The 18541-nt window shown below is 46.4% G+C and overlaps 1 protein-coding gene across 1 annotated transcript; it reads right to left on the bottom strand.

The window, feature by feature from the left end:
• Positions 1 to 1048: 1048 nt before the first annotated feature.
• On the bottom strand, positions 1049 to 16200 carry LOC130205453 (phospholipid-transporting ATPase ID-like). The gene is made up of 28 exons (XM_056432850.1): positions 16070 to 16200; positions 15235 to 15318; positions 15020 to 15078; positions 14818 to 14931; positions 14501 to 14599; positions 14336 to 14397; positions 14125 to 14197; positions 13930 to 14000; positions 13716 to 13798; positions 13260 to 13418; positions 12493 to 12581; positions 12157 to 12350; positions 11815 to 12023; positions 11674 to 11717; positions 11407 to 11572; positions 11076 to 11264; positions 9964 to 10079; positions 9701 to 9865; positions 8870 to 8981; positions 7769 to 7874; positions 7364 to 7514; positions 6706 to 6889; positions 6387 to 6610; positions 5896 to 5979; positions 5502 to 5747; positions 4768 to 4906; positions 4542 to 4672; positions 1049 to 2715 (listed from the first exon to the last, which is right to left on the bottom strand). Exons 2-28 carry the CDS (start codon positions 15287 to 15289, stop codon positions 2434 to 2436), a joined length of 3606 nt encoding a protein of 1201 aa, XP_056288825.1. The 5' UTR covers positions 15290 to 15318; positions 16070 to 16200; the 3' UTR covers positions 1049 to 2433.
• Positions 16201 to 18541: the final 2341 nt, after the last annotated feature.

Raw genomic sequence — 18541 nt, 5'->3', positions numbered from 1 at the left:
GAATTGGTGCCAAAATGTAGCTTGTTAAAAAAAAAGTTATCGTGTGATTAAAGTTCTACATTTGTGTAGTCAGAGATACGTTGAAATGATAAAGCCGATGGCAGTGGTTTGGCTATTTATAGAGCGAACCAGTCCTCGTCCCTGTTCCATACCGTGGGGTCGCTCTGAGACCTTCACCGGAGACTGTGGCACTTGCTGACTGCACTGCGCGGCAAGAAAGGGGAGGAGCAAGGGTTAACCTGGAGCAGAAGGAATGCATGCTAAATCTGAATCTTTGCAAAGTGTATGACTTCTAATGGTCCTTAAAACAATTCAAAAGATATCATTTTAAAGACATTTTTCAGGATTCCTTTTTACTCCCCGCTGATTCAAACCTGTTATCAACATTTGGAGTCAACTGTGTTTTTTTTCTCGTGAATCAGAAAGCCAACGGTATCTGTGCCACGGGACAGCCCCCCCCCCCACACACACACACACACTGGTGATGTCATCGCTGGCAGTCCCAGAGGACACTGCAGTTATGGGCTGAATGCGGGACTGTAGTGTGTGTGTGTGTGTGTGTTTCGCACAGACGTAACAGTACAGGATGCATGTATGTGAGAGCGAGAGGAAGACAGGCACAGAGAGGGAGGGAAAGAGAGAGAGAGTTAATACATGCATAATGCAAACAAATCTAGAGGGTTGAGGCTTTCCTCGAATAAGTCTGGGTTATCAAATATTTACAATAACCAGAAATGTTTGCCCTTCATAAAACCACCAGCAGAGGTGTGCTTCATCCGATGTCATTATACGATATGAAATTACGTGGTCTAGTGATCGAAGGTCACTCGAAGGTCGAGCAGGTTGTGGAAAGGGTGACAGAATAAAAATGAATGACACGATGGAAACATGTGTTTGGAATGAAAAGAAAAAGGGGAATTTATGAATAATGTATGATGCCCGCTGGTCCTTGCACGGCCCCCGGTATGACATCATACCTTAATGTCACCGGTGTCATTATAGACTACATACTGCAGGGTTGTACATCTCTTCACAGGCGACAGAAATGTCAAATGAACAAACAGTTTATTAACGCAGAACAGAGCCTTATTAAAACACTGTAAAAAAAATCATCTCCATTTATATCATTAATTAATTATGTAAACAACAGTGAAAGTATTGGATTTTTCACTGAAATCACTGTTATATGATTTCTAAGAAAATAAGAATAAAAAAAGATACAAAATGCAACTTCATGTCGCAGTGTGGTGAAAACCTTTTTAATTCATTTAAACTAAACTTTCTCGAAAACCACAACAATGTGCTGTTCACGATTATCTTGTTGCAGGTTTCAGCTCGTTAAGGACAATATTTCCAAATTTCATGAATTAGGCTAACCCCTTCAGGTTGTTTATGTTCTCCTATATGACTACAGTACAGCCAACACTTTCAAACAAACAATCTTTCACAATTTCTCCCAGGTTGCATATTCCTGAGACTTGATTTGCTGACTTGATTCAATGCCAATAAAGTCGTTATTGAAATGCACTGGAAAAGCATTACATCTGTGAGCTATGTTGTTGGAACATGTGATTTTAATCCCTCTTCTTTTCAATGACAATGTGCTTTTAAGCATCTGAGAGATTACATTGTGCATCCCTGCTTAAAACCCTTGTCTATTTGTTGTCATAAGGAAATACATCTCCAGGAGGAAGGAAATCAAAGTATAAACCTCGTGGGGAGCTTTTGGACAATTGTCAGCAGCATGTGAGTCAGGGGCATCATTAGGCCCCCCCTAATTCACTTCTTCAGCACCCCCAAATAATTTGGCATTATTAGCTTAAAAATATATAACTTTATTTTTATTTTGGTAATATCATTAAATTAAATGTTTCTCACATGGACAAGTTATTTATAACTCTAACATGCTACAAATGTGCGTGCGTTCTGGTTTGTATGTTTTCTCCCCCTTTAAATTACAACCCGATACCCGATCATCATACTTAACGATGTATGGGATTTGGGAGTGACGCAAGTATGAAAGCTAGTTTATCCGTCTTTCTTTTACAAGCAGGAACATTTCATTTCACTATGACCCTGAAATGATGTCTCTTGTATTAAATACTGAACTACAGCGCAACATCACGCTCTTTTTGATTGAACCAATCAATGAACTGTCTGAAAACAATGGCCATCTGCGCCGCCAATGGGTCCCAAACATGCCACTCCCCTTGGGGCTAACCCCCCCTCGTGGAATTCTAGAAACTTCCCTGGTGCGAGTGTTGTTGAAACACACCTGTGTGGTCCTTTGAGGTTGCATTTGCTGCAAAGTTCGACATTTTCACAGTGATATTAATCCATTAGATTAAAATAAAAATAATAAAAATTCAGACTCGGTTCTGTTGGACCTGGAAACGATCTCCGCTGGAAACTGGTACATGCGAGGTTTCCGGCTCACACTGCGACGCTCACAGGGCCCCGGGGTTCCTCCGGCTCCTCGGTGATGGTGCGGTAGACCTGCGGCTGATTCTGAGCCAGCGGGGAGTCCGTCTGCGAGAACAGCACCGGTCGGCTCCTCAGGGGCCGCTTCAGCAGGAACCTCCGAGAAGTCACCAGGTCGCCGTAGCCCTTCGCGTGGGAGAAGGCGTAGCCCGAGCGGCGGGTGCTGATGCGCCTGGCGGGCGGACGGCGAGGCGCCGGGGCCGGCAGCGCCTCCTTCCGCAACTTGTGTCTCACCTAGAGGACGGGCAGTTAATGTAGACCTCTCGATACGTCGTGCATGCTGCTGTTAATTGTCATGCTTTGTCAGGGTCCACCTATCTATAATATATATTCTTATCCCATAATGTGACCTCAGAATTATTAGAAGGCTCTATTTTATATCTAAATGTGCCAGCTAAATCCATATATTGCCTATATATTGTCTTATGTAAAATAAATATATTGACATGCTTTAGAAGTCAGATGCACTATTTCACTAATCTTTTACTTGCAACTTCTCCCAGTTATGTCTTAGTGAAGTTCTTGTTATTTATTTTCTTTAAAAAAATTCAAATACTTTACAGTGTTGGATATTATTCTGGATTTTAATGCAAGGATGACGTGTTTTGTTTTAATACATCCTCCCTGGGGATGAATAAAGTGTATATCTATCTATCTATCATCGCTGTACAGCTTAGTTGTTGTATGAACATTATTAGAGGGGGTAGAAAAATCAAGAAAAGCAGGCAGGTTAACCTGCCGGTGTACATCTCTTAAATGTATATTCTTATCCCATAATGTGACCTCACAATTTTATAGAAGGCTCTATTCTATATCTAAATATCTAAATATGCCAGCTAAATCCATCACAGATGTCACTTTAAAATCTTGTTTGAACGTTTTACCTTGAAATGATAATATTAATTCATCTTATGTTTTTACATTATGTCACTACCACAGATGATGCCAGTGAATGACAATATTTTGTTATATTTAATCTAAGATATATAGTGGAGGCGCCGGCCACTATATGTTTCTGTAATGCGATGTTTAACGCTACAATGATACAACTCTATCAGTCCAACGACACAACATTTAAACATATTAAAATGTTTAGTTCATGGACATCAAACCAAGCAAATGTGACCGCAAGAGCCTTTTAGGTATTCTTCTTATCCATAATAGTAATCCTTCTTATTTTCATATTGTTCCGCTGTTGCTACCTGTCGTCAATGTTCCAGGAGGCCTGATTGGACCACGAGGTGGGAGTTTAAACGTCCGCGTTATTGCCACATAACACGTGTCATCCCTCAGAGAGCTTCATTACCTTCGCATTGAAAATGCCGGAAGGTTATGTTTTGATCGCCGTGTATTTATTTATTTATTTATTTGTATGCGTGTTATTCGCAAAACTCAAAAAGTATTGAACCGAATCGAATGAAATTTGGTGGGATGATTGTTTATTATCCGGGGACCAGTTGATGAGATTTTGGGATCGATCGGGTCAAAGATCAAAGGTCATGAACAGGTCAAAATCTTTCGCAGAACTAAAAAAGTATTGAACCGAATCGCATGAAATTTGGTGGGATGATTGTTTATTATCCGGGGACCAGTTGATTAGATTTTGGGATCGATCGGGTCAAAGGTCATGAACAGGTCAAAAATCTTTCGCAAAACTAAAAAAGTATTGAACCGAATCGCATAAAATTTGGTGGGATGATTGTTTATTATCCGGGGACCAGTTGATTAGATTTTGGGATCGATCGGGTCAAAGGTCAAGGTCAAAGGTCATGAACAGGTCAAAATGTTCTTGAATCGCATGCAATTTGGTGGGATGATTGGTTATTATCCGGGGACCATTTGATTAGATTTTGGGATAAATCGGGTCAAAGGTCAAGGTCATGGAAAGGTCAAACTCTTTTTTTTACCATAGCACGATACATTTTTGTCCAATTGGCATGCAACTAATACCAAAATGTTCATTATTCAATGCCCAATCTTGTGATATGCGAAGGTATGCGCTCTACCGAGTGCCCATTCTAGTTTATTCATTTATTGATGGGCGTCGTGTGCCGTCTCACCTTGTCGTTGATGGTGGGCCGAAGCTGGATGAGAATGAAGCGGAAAGCCACCACGGGCAGAATGCAGAGGAGGGAGGTCAGGAAGATGGTGAGCCAGACGTTGGGCTGGATCAGAGAGTTTCTTGCCGTGCCTGGAATTTCCAAAACGCGCCAGACACCGTCAGCAAGAATCCCGTCGTAAAAAACACTATTATCATACTGTTATATGAGCGGAGCGTATACTCACCGATGAAGGGGAACGACGTGGTGAAGATGAGGAACATGCCGTTGCTGTACATGGTTAATGTGATGGCGAAGTACGAGGCCAGGCTCCCCCAGGTAAAGAACTGGTTCACCGCCGTCCAGTAGTGGGTGTCCAGACACAGCTGCAACACAAGAGCACCGTCTTGTATTTAATTCAGCCGCACAGTATTCAGTCGTTGGTAATCGGTCAAAGCCACAAAAAAGGCATTTTCGCTGAACCCCCATTGGCTGTTCAAAATACACGTTGTCATTTCTCTTTTTCAATGTATTATATTTCGTATTTGTTTAGTATTCAACGATCCTGTTGAGTGCGTGTGAATTTTATTTTAATGAGTTTTTATTTATTCCTGCAGAAATTAAGTTTCAATTCAATTCAGTTTATTTTATATAGTCCAATATCACAAATAACAAATTTGCCTCAAAGGGTTTTACAATCTGTACACATACGACATCTCTGTCCCAGAACCTCACATCGGATCAGGAAACACTTTTTTTTTTTTTTACGTTCACAGGGGAAAAAAGGGAAGAAACCTTCAGATGTAGGCGGAAATCATATTGCACTATATTGTTATATTCTTTCGTTTATGTAATGGTCGATAAAACAATCAGTGTCAAACTTGTGTGTGTCATTCAGATGGTTAAAAGATAATTAAAATATACGTTTTAAGACTGTTTTTTGCCTCTTTGCAAATCAAACAATCTTCTGAGTCGACCCACCTGTATGTTCATCACGATCAGCAGACAGGTCTGCGCCAGCAGAGCGAAGGACTGGTAGTCGGCGATGTCCTTGCCGTCATCTCGCACCGTGTCGTGCATGGCGGCCCACGGGATGAAGAAGAGGATGAGGGAGCTGTAGCAGCTGTGCATCAAGCAGCGCACAAAGGCCTTCTTGCTGAAGTACAGGTTCAGCTGGCCCGGGGAGTAGAGCTGTGGGTTCTGGAAACTCCAGCGGTCGTTCACATCCTGGGCGGGATCGGAAGGATTGGAAGTGATGGAGGGGAGGAGAGAGAGGGAGAGAGAGGGAGAGAGAGAGAGAGGAGAGAGCCATGAGGATATGGGTTTGTGTCGTACAGATACGTGCTATGATATCAGACGCTGACTTTCCCCACACCTGGTCAAAGAGGCTCATGCCGAGGACAGGAAGTGCCGTGTAAACCAGGTTGTACAAGGTGATGAACCACTCGTCGTACACCGTCTGTGAACAAGAACAACAGAGGACTTTCAACATGTGCACTCAGCATTATGAACATGGCATCTGGTACGGGGTACGTCTGTTGAGATGTTCCCATAGACTTCATATGAGAAGTGACACATCCGTTTGAAGTCTCTCGTTCCGTATTTGGGCCATCGCCATGTTGTTTTCTGCTCTATTTGACTCCTAGTGGTCCATCATTTACTAAATGAACATCACGCCGTATTGAAGAAGACTTGAAACTAGAGATTGAGACCATGAACGCATGTTAATAATGTTTACTGAGGGAATAAATAACTAAAATGAGTAGTAGAAGTTTCAACCAGACGTCATTTCTCCGAATATACATTATTATTCTTGCAGTTAATCAAGGTCCCATGTAACCCATTAAAAGGGATGTGACATCATACCTGAGCAGAGAAGCCGCAGAAGAAGGCGAACCAGAAATGCACAAAGGTGAAGGTGAAGTTCTTGTAGAAGAAGTATTGCAGGAACTTGCACATGCGCAGGTAGGACCAGCGGCCGTGCACCAGCAGGAGACGCTGGAGGTAACGGAACTGGGCGAAGGAGTAGTCGCTGGAGAGAACCGCCTGCATGCCCTCCTGGCCGCTGATACCGACACCGATGTGAGCAGCTTGGGGGGGGGGGGGGGGACGAGAGACGCAGGGGTCACGTGATGAGTCACAATAGCTATCGGCCAGGTGAGCGGCCTGAGACGAATGGGCTCACCCTTGATCATGCTGACGTCGTTGGCCCCGTCGCCGATGGCCAGAGTGACGGCCTGCTTGTATTTCTTGACCAGCTGAACCACCTGGGCCTTCTGCAGAGGGGTGACCCTGCAGCAGATCACGGTCCGACACATGCACGCCGTCCTCAGCAGCTCCAGGTGCAAACTCTTCTCCAGCGCAAAGGCCTGAGGACCGAATGGGAAAATGGGATTAGAGGGCCGCAATGAGGGTCAGGATTGGGGTCCCCCCTCCTACAACACAACCCCAGTTAGATTTTGATATATATATATATATATATATGGTCTAAAAATACTAGAATGAGCCTGTAAAATAACAATGTGCAGTGGATTTTTTTGGGGGGTCCAGCAAAGCCACTATATATATATATATATATATAAAGTATTTAAAAGAAAAGTAAATATATATACTATATATATATATATGTATATATATAAAGTATTTAAAAGAAAAGTATATATATATATATACAGTATATATATATATTATTATTAATTATTTTTATTTTTACAAAAACAGGGCATCCAGCAGGACTTTCCCTGGTTGACGCCCCTGTATATGTAGATAAAATGGTCCAGCATGTGTTTTTTATTCAGCCACACAGTGAAAAATATAAAAAGCGGCTAAAAAAGCCTTCCTACCAGACTGTGACCATTAATAATTAGGCCATATTCTCCCTCCGTCTTCTCGTCCTCCACTCTCTCCGTCTTCTCCATCCAAAACAGGCCGGCTCGACCCTTGATCACAGTCGGCTCCTCCGCTGCGCCGGGACACATCTTCCTCCTCGCGTTCCTGAAGACACGAAGGATGGTCGGCCGAGTCAAAGAAGACCTCTGACAGGTGAGGGATAATGTGAAAACCGTGTAATTGATCCCCGGTACCGTGAGGACATAATCATAGGAAACTACATCACTGAATAGAGCATGTCAACTTGTGTCGAATTCATTATTAGATGAATTTCTTGTCATAAGTTCTATTAAATGTGTTGATGTTGGAAAATGACCCGCCAAATATATATTCTATATCGTCATCTCTTTGTGACGTACCGTAGCTCCTCTCCGACTGCTTCCGGCGTGTTGGCTGACACAACGAAGATCTCCTTCATCTCCTCTCTCAGCATGTTGCAGGAGTAGCCGATGTTCTCCGCCGTCTCTGTTTTTTCAATATGCACAGTATTGCAAATCATACGTCAAAAACACGGCAACACATTTTCACTGTGTGACTCTGCCGAATTAACACATGAAACCACATGTTTAGATTCACCCTTAGAGCCACCGAGGGGAGGATCATATTGCCCCACTGGAGAGCTGGGCTCACGAAGTAAGGAGGTACTTGTGGTTCCTAGATCCTTAAAAAGTAGGATGGGAGCCAGAGCCTTCAGTTATCAAGCTCCTCTTTTATGGAACCAGCTTCCACCTTCAGTCCGGGAGGCAGACACAGTCACCTCATTTAAGAGTAGACTTAAGACATTCCTCTTTGACAGAGCTTATAGTTAGGGCTGAATCAGGTTCACCTGGTCCAGCCCCTTGATATGCTGCTATAGGCTTATAGGCTGCTGGGGGACGTTTAGGATACACTGAGCACCTATCTCCTCTTTTCTCCCTCCTTGTGGATGAATTTTCATCTCTCCATCACACATTATTAACTCTGCTTCCTTTCCGGAGTCTTTGTGACTTCACGTCTCTTAGGGTCCATTGGACCTGGCTGGGCCTGATGCCATGGCCCTGCCGATGCTCCGCCCACTCATCCGCTCTTTTTTTTGGGGGAGTTTTTTCTGATCCGATGTGAGGTTCTGGGACAGGGATGTTGTATGTGTACAGATTGTAAAGCCCTAAGAGACACATTTGTAATTTGTGATAATGGGCTATACAAAATAAACTGAATTGAATTGACATTAGTTTCTTACTTTACCCGTCTTGAAATGTGGGTCAATGGTTTTCCTTTCAATCAGAGGACCGGTGGTTCGAGCCCCGGCTAGCCCGAGTCTATGTGTCCTTGAGCAAGACACTTAATTGCTCCGCGTAGCTGTGTCTACACTGCAGTGTGTGATTGATTGTAATTCCTTTTGGATAAAAAGCGTGAGCTAAATGTAATGTGATGTCAAACGTGTGACTCGAGCAGGAACACAACGTCTGTGACTCACTCACCCTGCTTATCACCAGTTAACACCCATATTTTGATGTCAGCTTTAGCCAGTTGCTCAATGGTCTGTGGCACGCCGTCCTGCAGCTTGTCCTCCACAGCTGTCGCTCCCAACAGCTGGAAAAAAAAGAACAGCGGTAAGCAAAAATGTAAAAACAATTCAGTCTGTGTGTGTATGTGTGTGTGTGTGTGTGTGTGACGCAACGCTGTTTTCACAGCTCATGGTAGAATTAAAACATCAATTTAAATAAAGCAATGCTAGTTTCATTTGCAGTTTAATCTGCAAATGAGATACAGTGGATACGAAAAGTATTCAGACCTTTTTAAATCAAGTCCAATCAGTTTATTGAAACACAGCTGGACTCCCATGAAGGAGTAGACCCATCTCAAGGAGGATCAAAAAGAAATGGACAGCATGTGAGTTAAATATGAGCGTCACAGCAAAGAGTCTGAATACTTATGACAATGTGATATTTCAGTTTTTCTTTTTTAATAAATTTGCAAACATTTCTACATTTCTGTTTTTTTCTGTCAAGATGAGGTGCTGAGTGTATATTAATGAGAAATAAAATGAACTTTTTGGATTTGAGCAAATGGCCGCAATGACACAAAGAGTGAACATTTGAAAGGGGTCTGAATACTTTCCGTACTCACTGTACTTGTGTTGGTCTGAGGTAACATTTCATAATTTTTCGATGTCTCATCATTATTGATTTAACGTTATTATGTCAGTATATTACATATTTTTCCCAAAAAACCAGGCACCTACAGAACAAAGCCAGAAATAAAGCAGCTTATTGCTGAGCCTATCGACCCCGGCAGCGACGTGGACTGACCATCAGGTCTTTCTCTATCTCTTCGTAGAGCTGGTCCAGCCTCTCCTCTCGGTCGTCCATGGCCGTGCTGGCCTCATGGTGGCGCAGTTTCCACTCATCCATGTAGCTCTCGTCCAAGTCCTTGTAGGCCAGCACCAGCGTGCGAAGGCCGTCTCCTGCGTACTCCTGATCCAGTTGGCCCAATAAAGAATCAATTTTTAAAAACCTTTACATTCTAATAGGCCAACGTGTCATGGAATGAAACCTCAGACGGCGTCGCTCACGTTGAGGTGTTTGGTGGTCACTTCCATCAGTTTGTTGCAGGACGGGTGGAGTCTTTCATAGATGAAGGTGTCCGCTCCCTTGCAGTAGAGAGTCAACTTGCCTTCCGGGCTACGCACTGGAAATCATGTTGGGAGTTAAGTAGACTCACGCGAACGACTTCTACTAAAGGGTAGAAGACACAGTCATCGGATCGGCCAACGGGGATTGTTCCAAGTTGTAACTTTCCCCGTGTAGCTAAGGGATCCAACTTCTTAGGAAAAGGAACACTTTGGCCGATAAAGAGAACCAACCGGGGTTAATTGATAAGCTGTGTGTGTCAGGTTCTTGTGACGGGATGAGGCTCAGGCGCAGAGTGACAGGCTGGACGCAATATAAAGAACAACAAAAAACCACTCTTTAATGAGGCAAAACAGTTTACAAAAAACAAGGTCCAAAAGGGGCAGGCAGAGAAACCAGGTTCGGGGCAGGCAGGGTCAACAGGCAGAACCAGGAACACGGACAGGACGACGGGAAAAGGACACGGAACTAGAGACGACAATCCGACAGCAGACAAGAGAAAGACTGACACAATATATAGGGGGGTAAACACAGGTGTACGACATCAGACACTAACGAGACAAGAGTGGCTGAGGGCAGGTGCAGGGAATTAAACAATTAAGACAGAGAAGACACAGAGGAGACATAGGAGACACGGAACACAGGAGAAACAGAACAGGGTGCCTCACTTAGTGGAAGTGACCGGGATCAGCCTTGATTTATTTTGTATCAACTAAATGCCATGCAATAATTACATCGATATAAATCTACTGAATTATTTGCTGCTAAAATATCCTCACAATTACCATGAATTGCAATTGAAGTGAAAACTGCTTTAATGCAGCAACACATTGGTCAAATTCTGCTTCTAGAAACATGGAATTTAACTGAATAGTTCGGCGCCACTAACACGATGACCGCTCCAGCCATTTTGAGTCAGCATCGGCTCGATATCATTATATTATTTCGTATGATGGCTTAAAATCTCTCGTGACGATCTGTCTTGAACGTCTTCAGACACTCAAACGTCATATTTTGGCAACATTAAAAGAAACCCAAATATTCTCCCTCTCACCTATGACGGACATCCTCTTGCGGACGTTATTGAAGTCAAGAATGGCCAGGAGCTCGTAGACGACCTGCCTGCCCAGCTCTATGGCCGTGATGGTCTCTGGCGTGCGCGAGCGGAACACAAAACCAAAGTTCCTCGCCGCGGTCACCAGCGCGCCCTCGTCGGGAGACTGGGCCTGGTAGTTGAGCTCGCCTGGGAGGAGAGAGGAAGCATTGCTGTCAGTCTCTGGGTCCTTTATTTCCCACGTTTCCTCACCAGGGAACCGGACACACACACACACACACACTTTGTAACTCTTCCTTTTTTAAACCTCTGCATCCACAAAGCCGCTCACCCTCTATCTTTTCCTCGGGCATGACGGTGTGGCACAGAGCCAGCAGGCGGAAGAAGTTCCGAGCCTCCGGGTTTTCCTCCCTCACCGTCTCCACCAGGCTGTGGTCGTGAAAGGCGAACTTCGGATCGGCCAGCTGGTTCCAGGAGAAGTCCACTCTCTCCGTCTTCTGCAGAGGGGAAAGTAGCGAGACAAGAGAGACAAGAGAGTTGGAGCGACGCTCGACCGACCACCGAGGTAGACAACGGTGCGACGGCGTTCTTCTCCCACCTCTGTTATTTCCACCCTCTGTCCAGTGAAGTCAAACAGCTCCCCTGAATAACAGAGAAACACACACTCCCCAAAATCAGTCACACACCGCTGGCGTTTCCGTGCAACTCTGGATGCGACATGCGGGGCCGAGGAGCTCACCGTACGCGTTCCCGTTGATGGAGCACTTGTTGAAGGTCATGATGTTCTGCGTCAGGGTGCCGGTCTTGTCGCTGAAGATGTACTTGATCTGGCCCAGCTCCTCGTTGAGCGTGGTGGTCCTCGCCTGGGCAGGGGTGTCGCTCTTGGGATAGTACATCTTCCGGTCCCAGTCTATGTAGAAGCTGTTCCCCAGACGGATGATCTCCACACTGACGTCGAAACACATTGAGATGGGGGGGAGAGAGAGAGAGAGAGAGGAGAGAGAGAGAGAGTGTGAGTCCCGACGGCATTCGTCGTCTCCATCGCCGTTTTTTTCCCCATTTCGTACGTTTGTTACCGCACCTGACGTAGAGCGAAATAGGCACCAGCGTGTTGAGGATGATGACGTAGGACCAGAAGGAGAGGAAGGAAGAGAGGGCGGCGCTGGCATCTTGGTCGCGAGGGAGGAAGACCGTGAACACCGAGCCCTCCCTCACCTCCCAGATGGCGTTGCCGATAGCCAGAACGGTGCACATTAGGGCCAGGAAGCCAAAGATCTGATGGAGTCAAGACGTCAGACATCTCAATGTCACCCCCCACCGACAAATTATTCTAAATAGACGGTATCAATGAATCTGCTTTTCAACGTCAACACCTTCTGTACATGTCGGGGTGTAGTTGTGTGGCGGTGACACTCACGCACAACACCAGCACGTTCATCAGGCGGTCGATGCTCGTCCGTTTGAAGACCGTCTTCCCGCTGTTCTGCATCAGCTTGGTGTCGGGACCTGGAGAGCGTCCATCACTGGTTAATGTCGGGACGCAGATGGATACGATTTTTTTATTTGAAGTGAAAGTCGGTCCCGATATACCCTCGATCATTGACACGTCATGAAGTTTGTAGTCATTGTTTTTTGGGGAACATGTTTTTCATTCACTTTCTCTCGCCTGTAACGTTATCACGTAACAAACTTGGACTTCCCAACACGTCCCTGTTCATTGCAAGCTACAGCGGAGATTCAGTTATTTTTGGAACGTTTATCTGATTCTGTTTGGCGGCTCTAAAAACATGTATTTTTTCATTTTTGTTCCCCAGGATTCGTTTTTTAGGTGCAACATGTTCCCCTTTACTTTCAGTATTTAACTGAACTCGTCCAACGTTAGCATATGAATTGCTAACTGAGTGCAGGTTGGTCAGCTAAAGTAGAAGTTATTTAATCTACTTACCATTAACTTCCATTATTTGTTTAAATCATATTTTTGTTATGAATGTATGCGTCCATCTATCTTCTCTTTGCAAATTCATTCTTTTTCAACGTTGTATTTTACTCTCACGGTAATGTTTTGTCATGTGGGGCTGTCGACTTGAGTGATGTGCCCCACCTATTATTTTTTTTGGGGGGGGGGGGGGGTTACACGTTAGAGTTCCGTTGCTCGCATAATCCTCCGGGCGGGGCAACTTTTACCTCCGAAGATGACCAGACCGAAGCACCACTCGGTGTTCCTCAGTGTGCAGCCTCTGAGCAGCACCTTGTCGTTGTCCAGGGAGAACGTGTGCCCGTCCAGGGAGAGGGTTCCCTTGAACTTGTCCAGACGGTTGTTGGGAGGCTCGCATCGCACTTCACCTGAGAGAGAGAGAGAGAGAGAGAGATATCAGCAACACAGATGAGTTAACGGCTCCACCGTGTGATGTACTCATGAGAAAGAGTAGATATCTATTCCTACACTTAATTGTGTATTTTCCATTGTTCGTACCTCAATGCTTTACCTCAGCTCTAACACAAACAGGGTGGGTTTGAATGGAAATAAGTACAGAGAAATCCCAAAATCTTGAACACGAAATCAGTCGCAAACACTGTTGTCCCAGAACGTTGGGCTGCTTGACTAAAGTATGTCGAACACGGCTTCGTCCAGCTTCCCACCCTTGAAGCCAGCCAGCTCGTCGATGCCGTCGCCCATCTCTCCGGTTACCGTCAGGGCCTGTTTCACCTTCAGGTTGGTTTCACTGGGGGAGAAACATCGAGAGGACGTGAGAGGGAGAAATCCAAGACCAGTGTGAGACATCGTCCGTCAGCCGCACACACATACACACACGCACACACACACACGCACACACACACACACATGCACGCGTACCCGTCCAGTTCAGCCGTTTCCACGTAGACCAGGTTGAGAGGCTCGCTGCTGGACAGCAACATGAGGTCGGCCTTAAAAAGGGAAAGCGTTACGATGCAGTGCGGACCCAAAGTAGATTATAGATGAGCTTCATGATCACTCCAGGGAACTTTGTCTCTACATCCTGTAGCGTCATCGCGGCATCTCCGTACTCACTGTGACGAACTGATTATTCTCCAGCTTGATTATGTCTCCAACCTGAACGTTCATCCATTTTTCATTTCTCAGTCTGCCAGAAAAATGTAAATCCCAAAATGAAATAACACATGGCCCTTTTGAAGCTCGGGAAAGCTGGATGTATATTTGTACTTGAATGGTTTATCAGGAGTGTCTAGCGTGGAATCTGCACGGCAAAAAAAAGACTCACTCTCCATCGATGAGGACGTCCACCAGGCGGTTGTTCACCTGCTTGTCGCTTCGGTGCCGGTTCTACTCGGGAGACAAAGAAAAACACAAGTGTTTTGGGTTATAATTATTCCCCCACGAAGCGGCCGCGTTTCATAGAATTCCCGGCGGGTCGATTCCTTCTTACGAGGTCGTCGCTGGCGTCTTTGATCGCCGTCATGGTCAGCACCAAGATGAGCGGGACGGCCGTGGTGAACCAGGACAGGGAGGAGATTTGCGGGATGAGCTGTCAACGGAACCGAGCGCACACTTTTATACCAATCGTCTGCATTATGTCTCATTAATTAAAATATTCTGGAGGCTAAAAACCGTCAGGTCAAAGGTCAAAATCCTGACCTCCAATTATTTGTGGACAACATTTGCAAAGACATCCGTCTCTCCGCCGCCATCGGAGAGCATACATGATCCCCACTACCCGCGCGATATACAGTCCACGTTATCTACCTGGAGGACCATGAGGAAGAGGAAGTAGGCGTTGGCGAGCCTCCGGAACTGCTCGAAGAGGTTGAGCGGCAGGAAGGTGACGAGGTTGTATTTGGCGGTCTTGATGGCGTTGTCCTGCAGGAAGAGGGAAGCGACGAGGTGAAAGGTCAGCGAAGGCCGGCGGCCTCTGGTCTCGCCCCACGTTCTCCCCTTCAGTACTCACGGCATAGTGGTAAGACAGGTTGAAGGGTCTGTCATTGGCACGAAAGAGTCGCACCTCCTCTGTGACAGAAAACACAAGGCGGATGAGGCGGCGGGAGAAAGGGGACGCTTTGATTGGTCAAGGACAATCAAGGTGTGCGGCGATGCGATCGGTCCACAAACACGATGCGAGAGCAAGAAGAACCGTTACATTCGATGCACGGCGCCAGAGCTCACCTCTCTTCTCCTCTTTCCCACACAACGGGCCGAAGGACGAGGTTACCGACCCCATCTTCAGCTCAGCATCTCCACACCTCCCGCCTGGAGAAAGGGAAACCGCGATTCACCAATCACACAGCCAATCGCAGCCAGTGGGGCGAAGCGCCACTTCCTCATACCGGCTAAAGAGAAACTGTGGCAGAAGGGGAACTATTATATTTATTGAGGGTATTGTTTGCATTACAATTACTTATAATAATAATTATTATTTGTTTTGCTCTTGCAGCCCCAAAAAAAAAAAAAACATTGAAGGTATGTTTTTATAAAATCCCTGGAGATTCCATGACGCCCAGGCGAGAAAAACACAGTGGGAAGTTCATGATATCGGGCGACATCCTTTAGACTTTCGTTTATCTGCTGTGCGGAGCCGTAAATGCAGCATGAGGCACTCCCTTCTCAACCCTTTGTACCGGAGGGAAGTCGATGTCACCACAAAGATCAAGATAGGGATGTGACCGTGAACGTTCGACTCGCTCTTTGAATACGCCGGGAGAGAAAAAAAAGATCTATAGTTTTTGCTTGGTTTACCTGCGGATGAGTAAGGGTCGGGGTTAGGGTTGGAAATGTCTACAGCGAAATACAAACAAATGAAGAAAATGGGTGTATATATTTGTAAATATATATATATAGCAGCTCATTCCCATGTATTCGTTTTCCACGTCGAAGAAGATGGGACACAGTTTGTCATCTTTACATTGTGTGCCTCACAATACAAAAGGTACACAAGTCTCGGTTAAGTGCTGTACATCCACCATTTCGCCAAAGTCTGCAAAACTAAATGAAAAAAACATACCTCAAAGAAGAAAAGAAAAGAATAAGTGACTTCCTGTGCACAGTCCTGCGCACACGCATAGACACAGGAACACGGGGGCCTCAACGGGATGGAAAAAATAACAGGCAAATTTCAATCCGCCTCAGGTGAAGTAAATCCAGGCGCCCACCGCCCCCCACCCCCACACCCCCCCTCGTCTGTGCTCTGTCCGGACCTCCAGGTCCCGACTGAGAACGGGGCTTGACCGGCGGCCTCCAGCAGGGATGAAAGACACGCGGGATGAGACGACAGGTGAAGCGGCACGGTGGTGATAGAGAGCTGCCTACAGTGGTTAAGGTTTCAGGTCGAAGCCGGAAGAGCTGTGGGACATCCCCCCCCCCCTCCTGCCACCCCCCCCCCCCCCCCATGCCTAACGGCTCAGGGCTTGAGCAAACAGAGCAGCGACCTTTGGACCTGGAGGCGTTGCGAAGAGTGGAATGGGAGGGCCAGAGGTGGGGGGGCTATAAAAACAACAGCACAGGTGCACGGACCCGGGCCAATCAGGGGATGGCATTGGATCTGGGCGGTCAGGTGGCACACACCCTGTGGCAAGTACACGTGCTTGGACCCAGGGCTTCTTTTTTTTTTCCCCGCGCACAAGCCTCTGTTACTTGAAGGATAACGATTTTTTTATAAATTATTTACTAAAATGACAGCTCCAGATATTGTGATTTCATGGTGGACAGAAATGGAATTTATAACCTTGATTGGAACACAATGAGAGGACTGTGAGTCGTACGGGGGATCTCAACATGAACAGCTTGCTAAATTAGTTATTGTGTGTGTGTGTGTGTGTGTGTGTGTGTGTGTGTGTGTGTGTGTGTCTGTGTGGATGTCGTAAAACAGACCTGATGAGAAGACCCGAGGAGATGGAACTCGCTTGAAAAGGATGCCATGTCGAGCAATTTACAGACATTACAAAAATAAATATTATACACATTTATATACATATATATATATATACATATATATGTTTCTATTTCATCCTTCCTGACCGCCAGAGGCGGTGCTTAGCACTGGATATCTTCCGTCTTGCGCATAGCAGGTCGAGTATTAATAACAACAAAGTCACCCGTGACCTCGGATGACCCGCCCACCGGGTATAAGTTCCGGTGTCATCCCGAGATCAGTTCTTTTTCATCTTCTCGCAAACGCAGGCATCAGCTAAGGCTGAAGTTTAACTGAAGCTCGTCGCGGGGAGCCTTGTGACCATATGGTCAGAGTTGCGATCCGTCGCCCTCCAGAGGCTGCGACGAGCTCTCCTCTGAGGAGGAGGACGTGGCGTTTCTCTACGGCGGTCCGTCGAGGCGGACCGGAGAACGCACAAGTCTTTTTCGGTCTTCACCAGAGCGCCTTCACCGCGAAGCTTCAATCGGGTGAGATCGAATACAATTGTTGCCTATGACGGCATATCCCACAGGAGCAGAGCTCTCGTTCCTGCTAACTGTGTGCTAACGGGAGCACGTCCGCTCGGTGCTGCTACACCGGCGCGACCGGCTCTCTGTAGCGATTGAGATAGCGTGTGTGTTGACTTTGGTAGCATTGCCGCCGTGCATAGCTAGCAGAGTGTGTCCACTCAGGCTAACGGAGCCTACGCTAAATCCGACAGCTACTTCCTGTTCCACAGGACCTCGGCCCAAGTAGCGGAGCGCTCTCGCTCAGGCTACTGGTGGGCGATTACAGCGCTAACGAGAGCGCGTCCGCTAGTGCGGCTGGATGCCACACTGCTACACTGCTACCGGCTTCCAGTGAGCAGAGCGTCCCGCTCAGGCTCACCGGGGGGACGCTAAGGAGGCTATAAGTCGATACTGATGCATACTGCACATGTACCTCCATGACATCGCCGCTGTTACAGCTAGCAGAGCGTCTCCACTCAGGCTAACTAATGCCACGCTAATGCTGACAGACCAGAGGAGTGAAGTGTGTCCTCACTGTCTCACTAGACATGCTGTTTTCTGACCCGTGTTCACGGGATCAGCGTCTACAGTAGCGCAGAGCTCTCGCTCAGGCTTACTGGGAGGCACCAGTAAGTACAGTTGCCATACTAGTGGAGAGGGTCCTCGAAGGGACCTGCCCTCTCACTACGACTGTTTCCACAGGACCTTCTCCCCCGTAGCACAGTGCTTTCGCAGGCTACTCGTGGGATGCTTGTAATTACAGCTACTGTACTAGTCAAGCGTGTCCTCACTTCCTCTCTCTAAGAGAGAGGCTGTTCTCTAGACCGCTTTCTAAACTGTCTCCACGGAACCCGTTTCCACAGTAACAGAGTGCTCTCGCTTAAGTTTACTGATAGGACACCAGTAATCACAGCTACTGAAGAGGTGTCCTCGCTCTAGACGGGCTGTCTCCGTCCTGCTCCACAGGACCTGGGCCACAGTAGCGGAGTGCTACTGCTGCGACCCTAGCTGCTACAGCTACCGTACTAGCGAGGCCAGCGTCCGCGCTCTACCCTCG

This window comes from Pseudoliparis swirei, chromosome 15 (genome assembly GCF_029220125.1).
Source record: "Pseudoliparis swirei isolate HS2019 ecotype Mariana Trench chromosome 15, NWPU_hadal_v1, whole genome shotgun sequence".
Classification (NCBI taxonomy): domain Eukaryota; kingdom Metazoa; phylum Chordata; class Actinopteri; order Perciformes; family Liparidae; genus Pseudoliparis; species Pseudoliparis swirei.
Note: the sequence above shows the minus strand (reverse complement) of the source record. Positions and strands in the feature narration are given on the sequence as shown.

Excerpts from the sequence above, each read along its gene's own strand:
- LOC130205453 (XM_056432850.1), bottom strand. The coding sequence starts at position 15,289 with ATGGGGTCGGTAACCTCGTCCTTCGGCCCGTTGTGTGGGAAAGAGGAG. Across the intron at positions 15,079-15,234 it reads TGGGAAAGAGGAGAAGAGAG|AGGAGGTGCGACTCTTTCGT; the intron begins GTGAGCTCTGGC and ends TTTCTGTCACAG. Across the intron at positions 5,980-6,386 it reads TCTGCGGCTTCTCTGCTCAG|ACGGTGTACGACGAGTGGTT; the intron begins GTATGATGTCAC and ends TCTTGTTCACAG.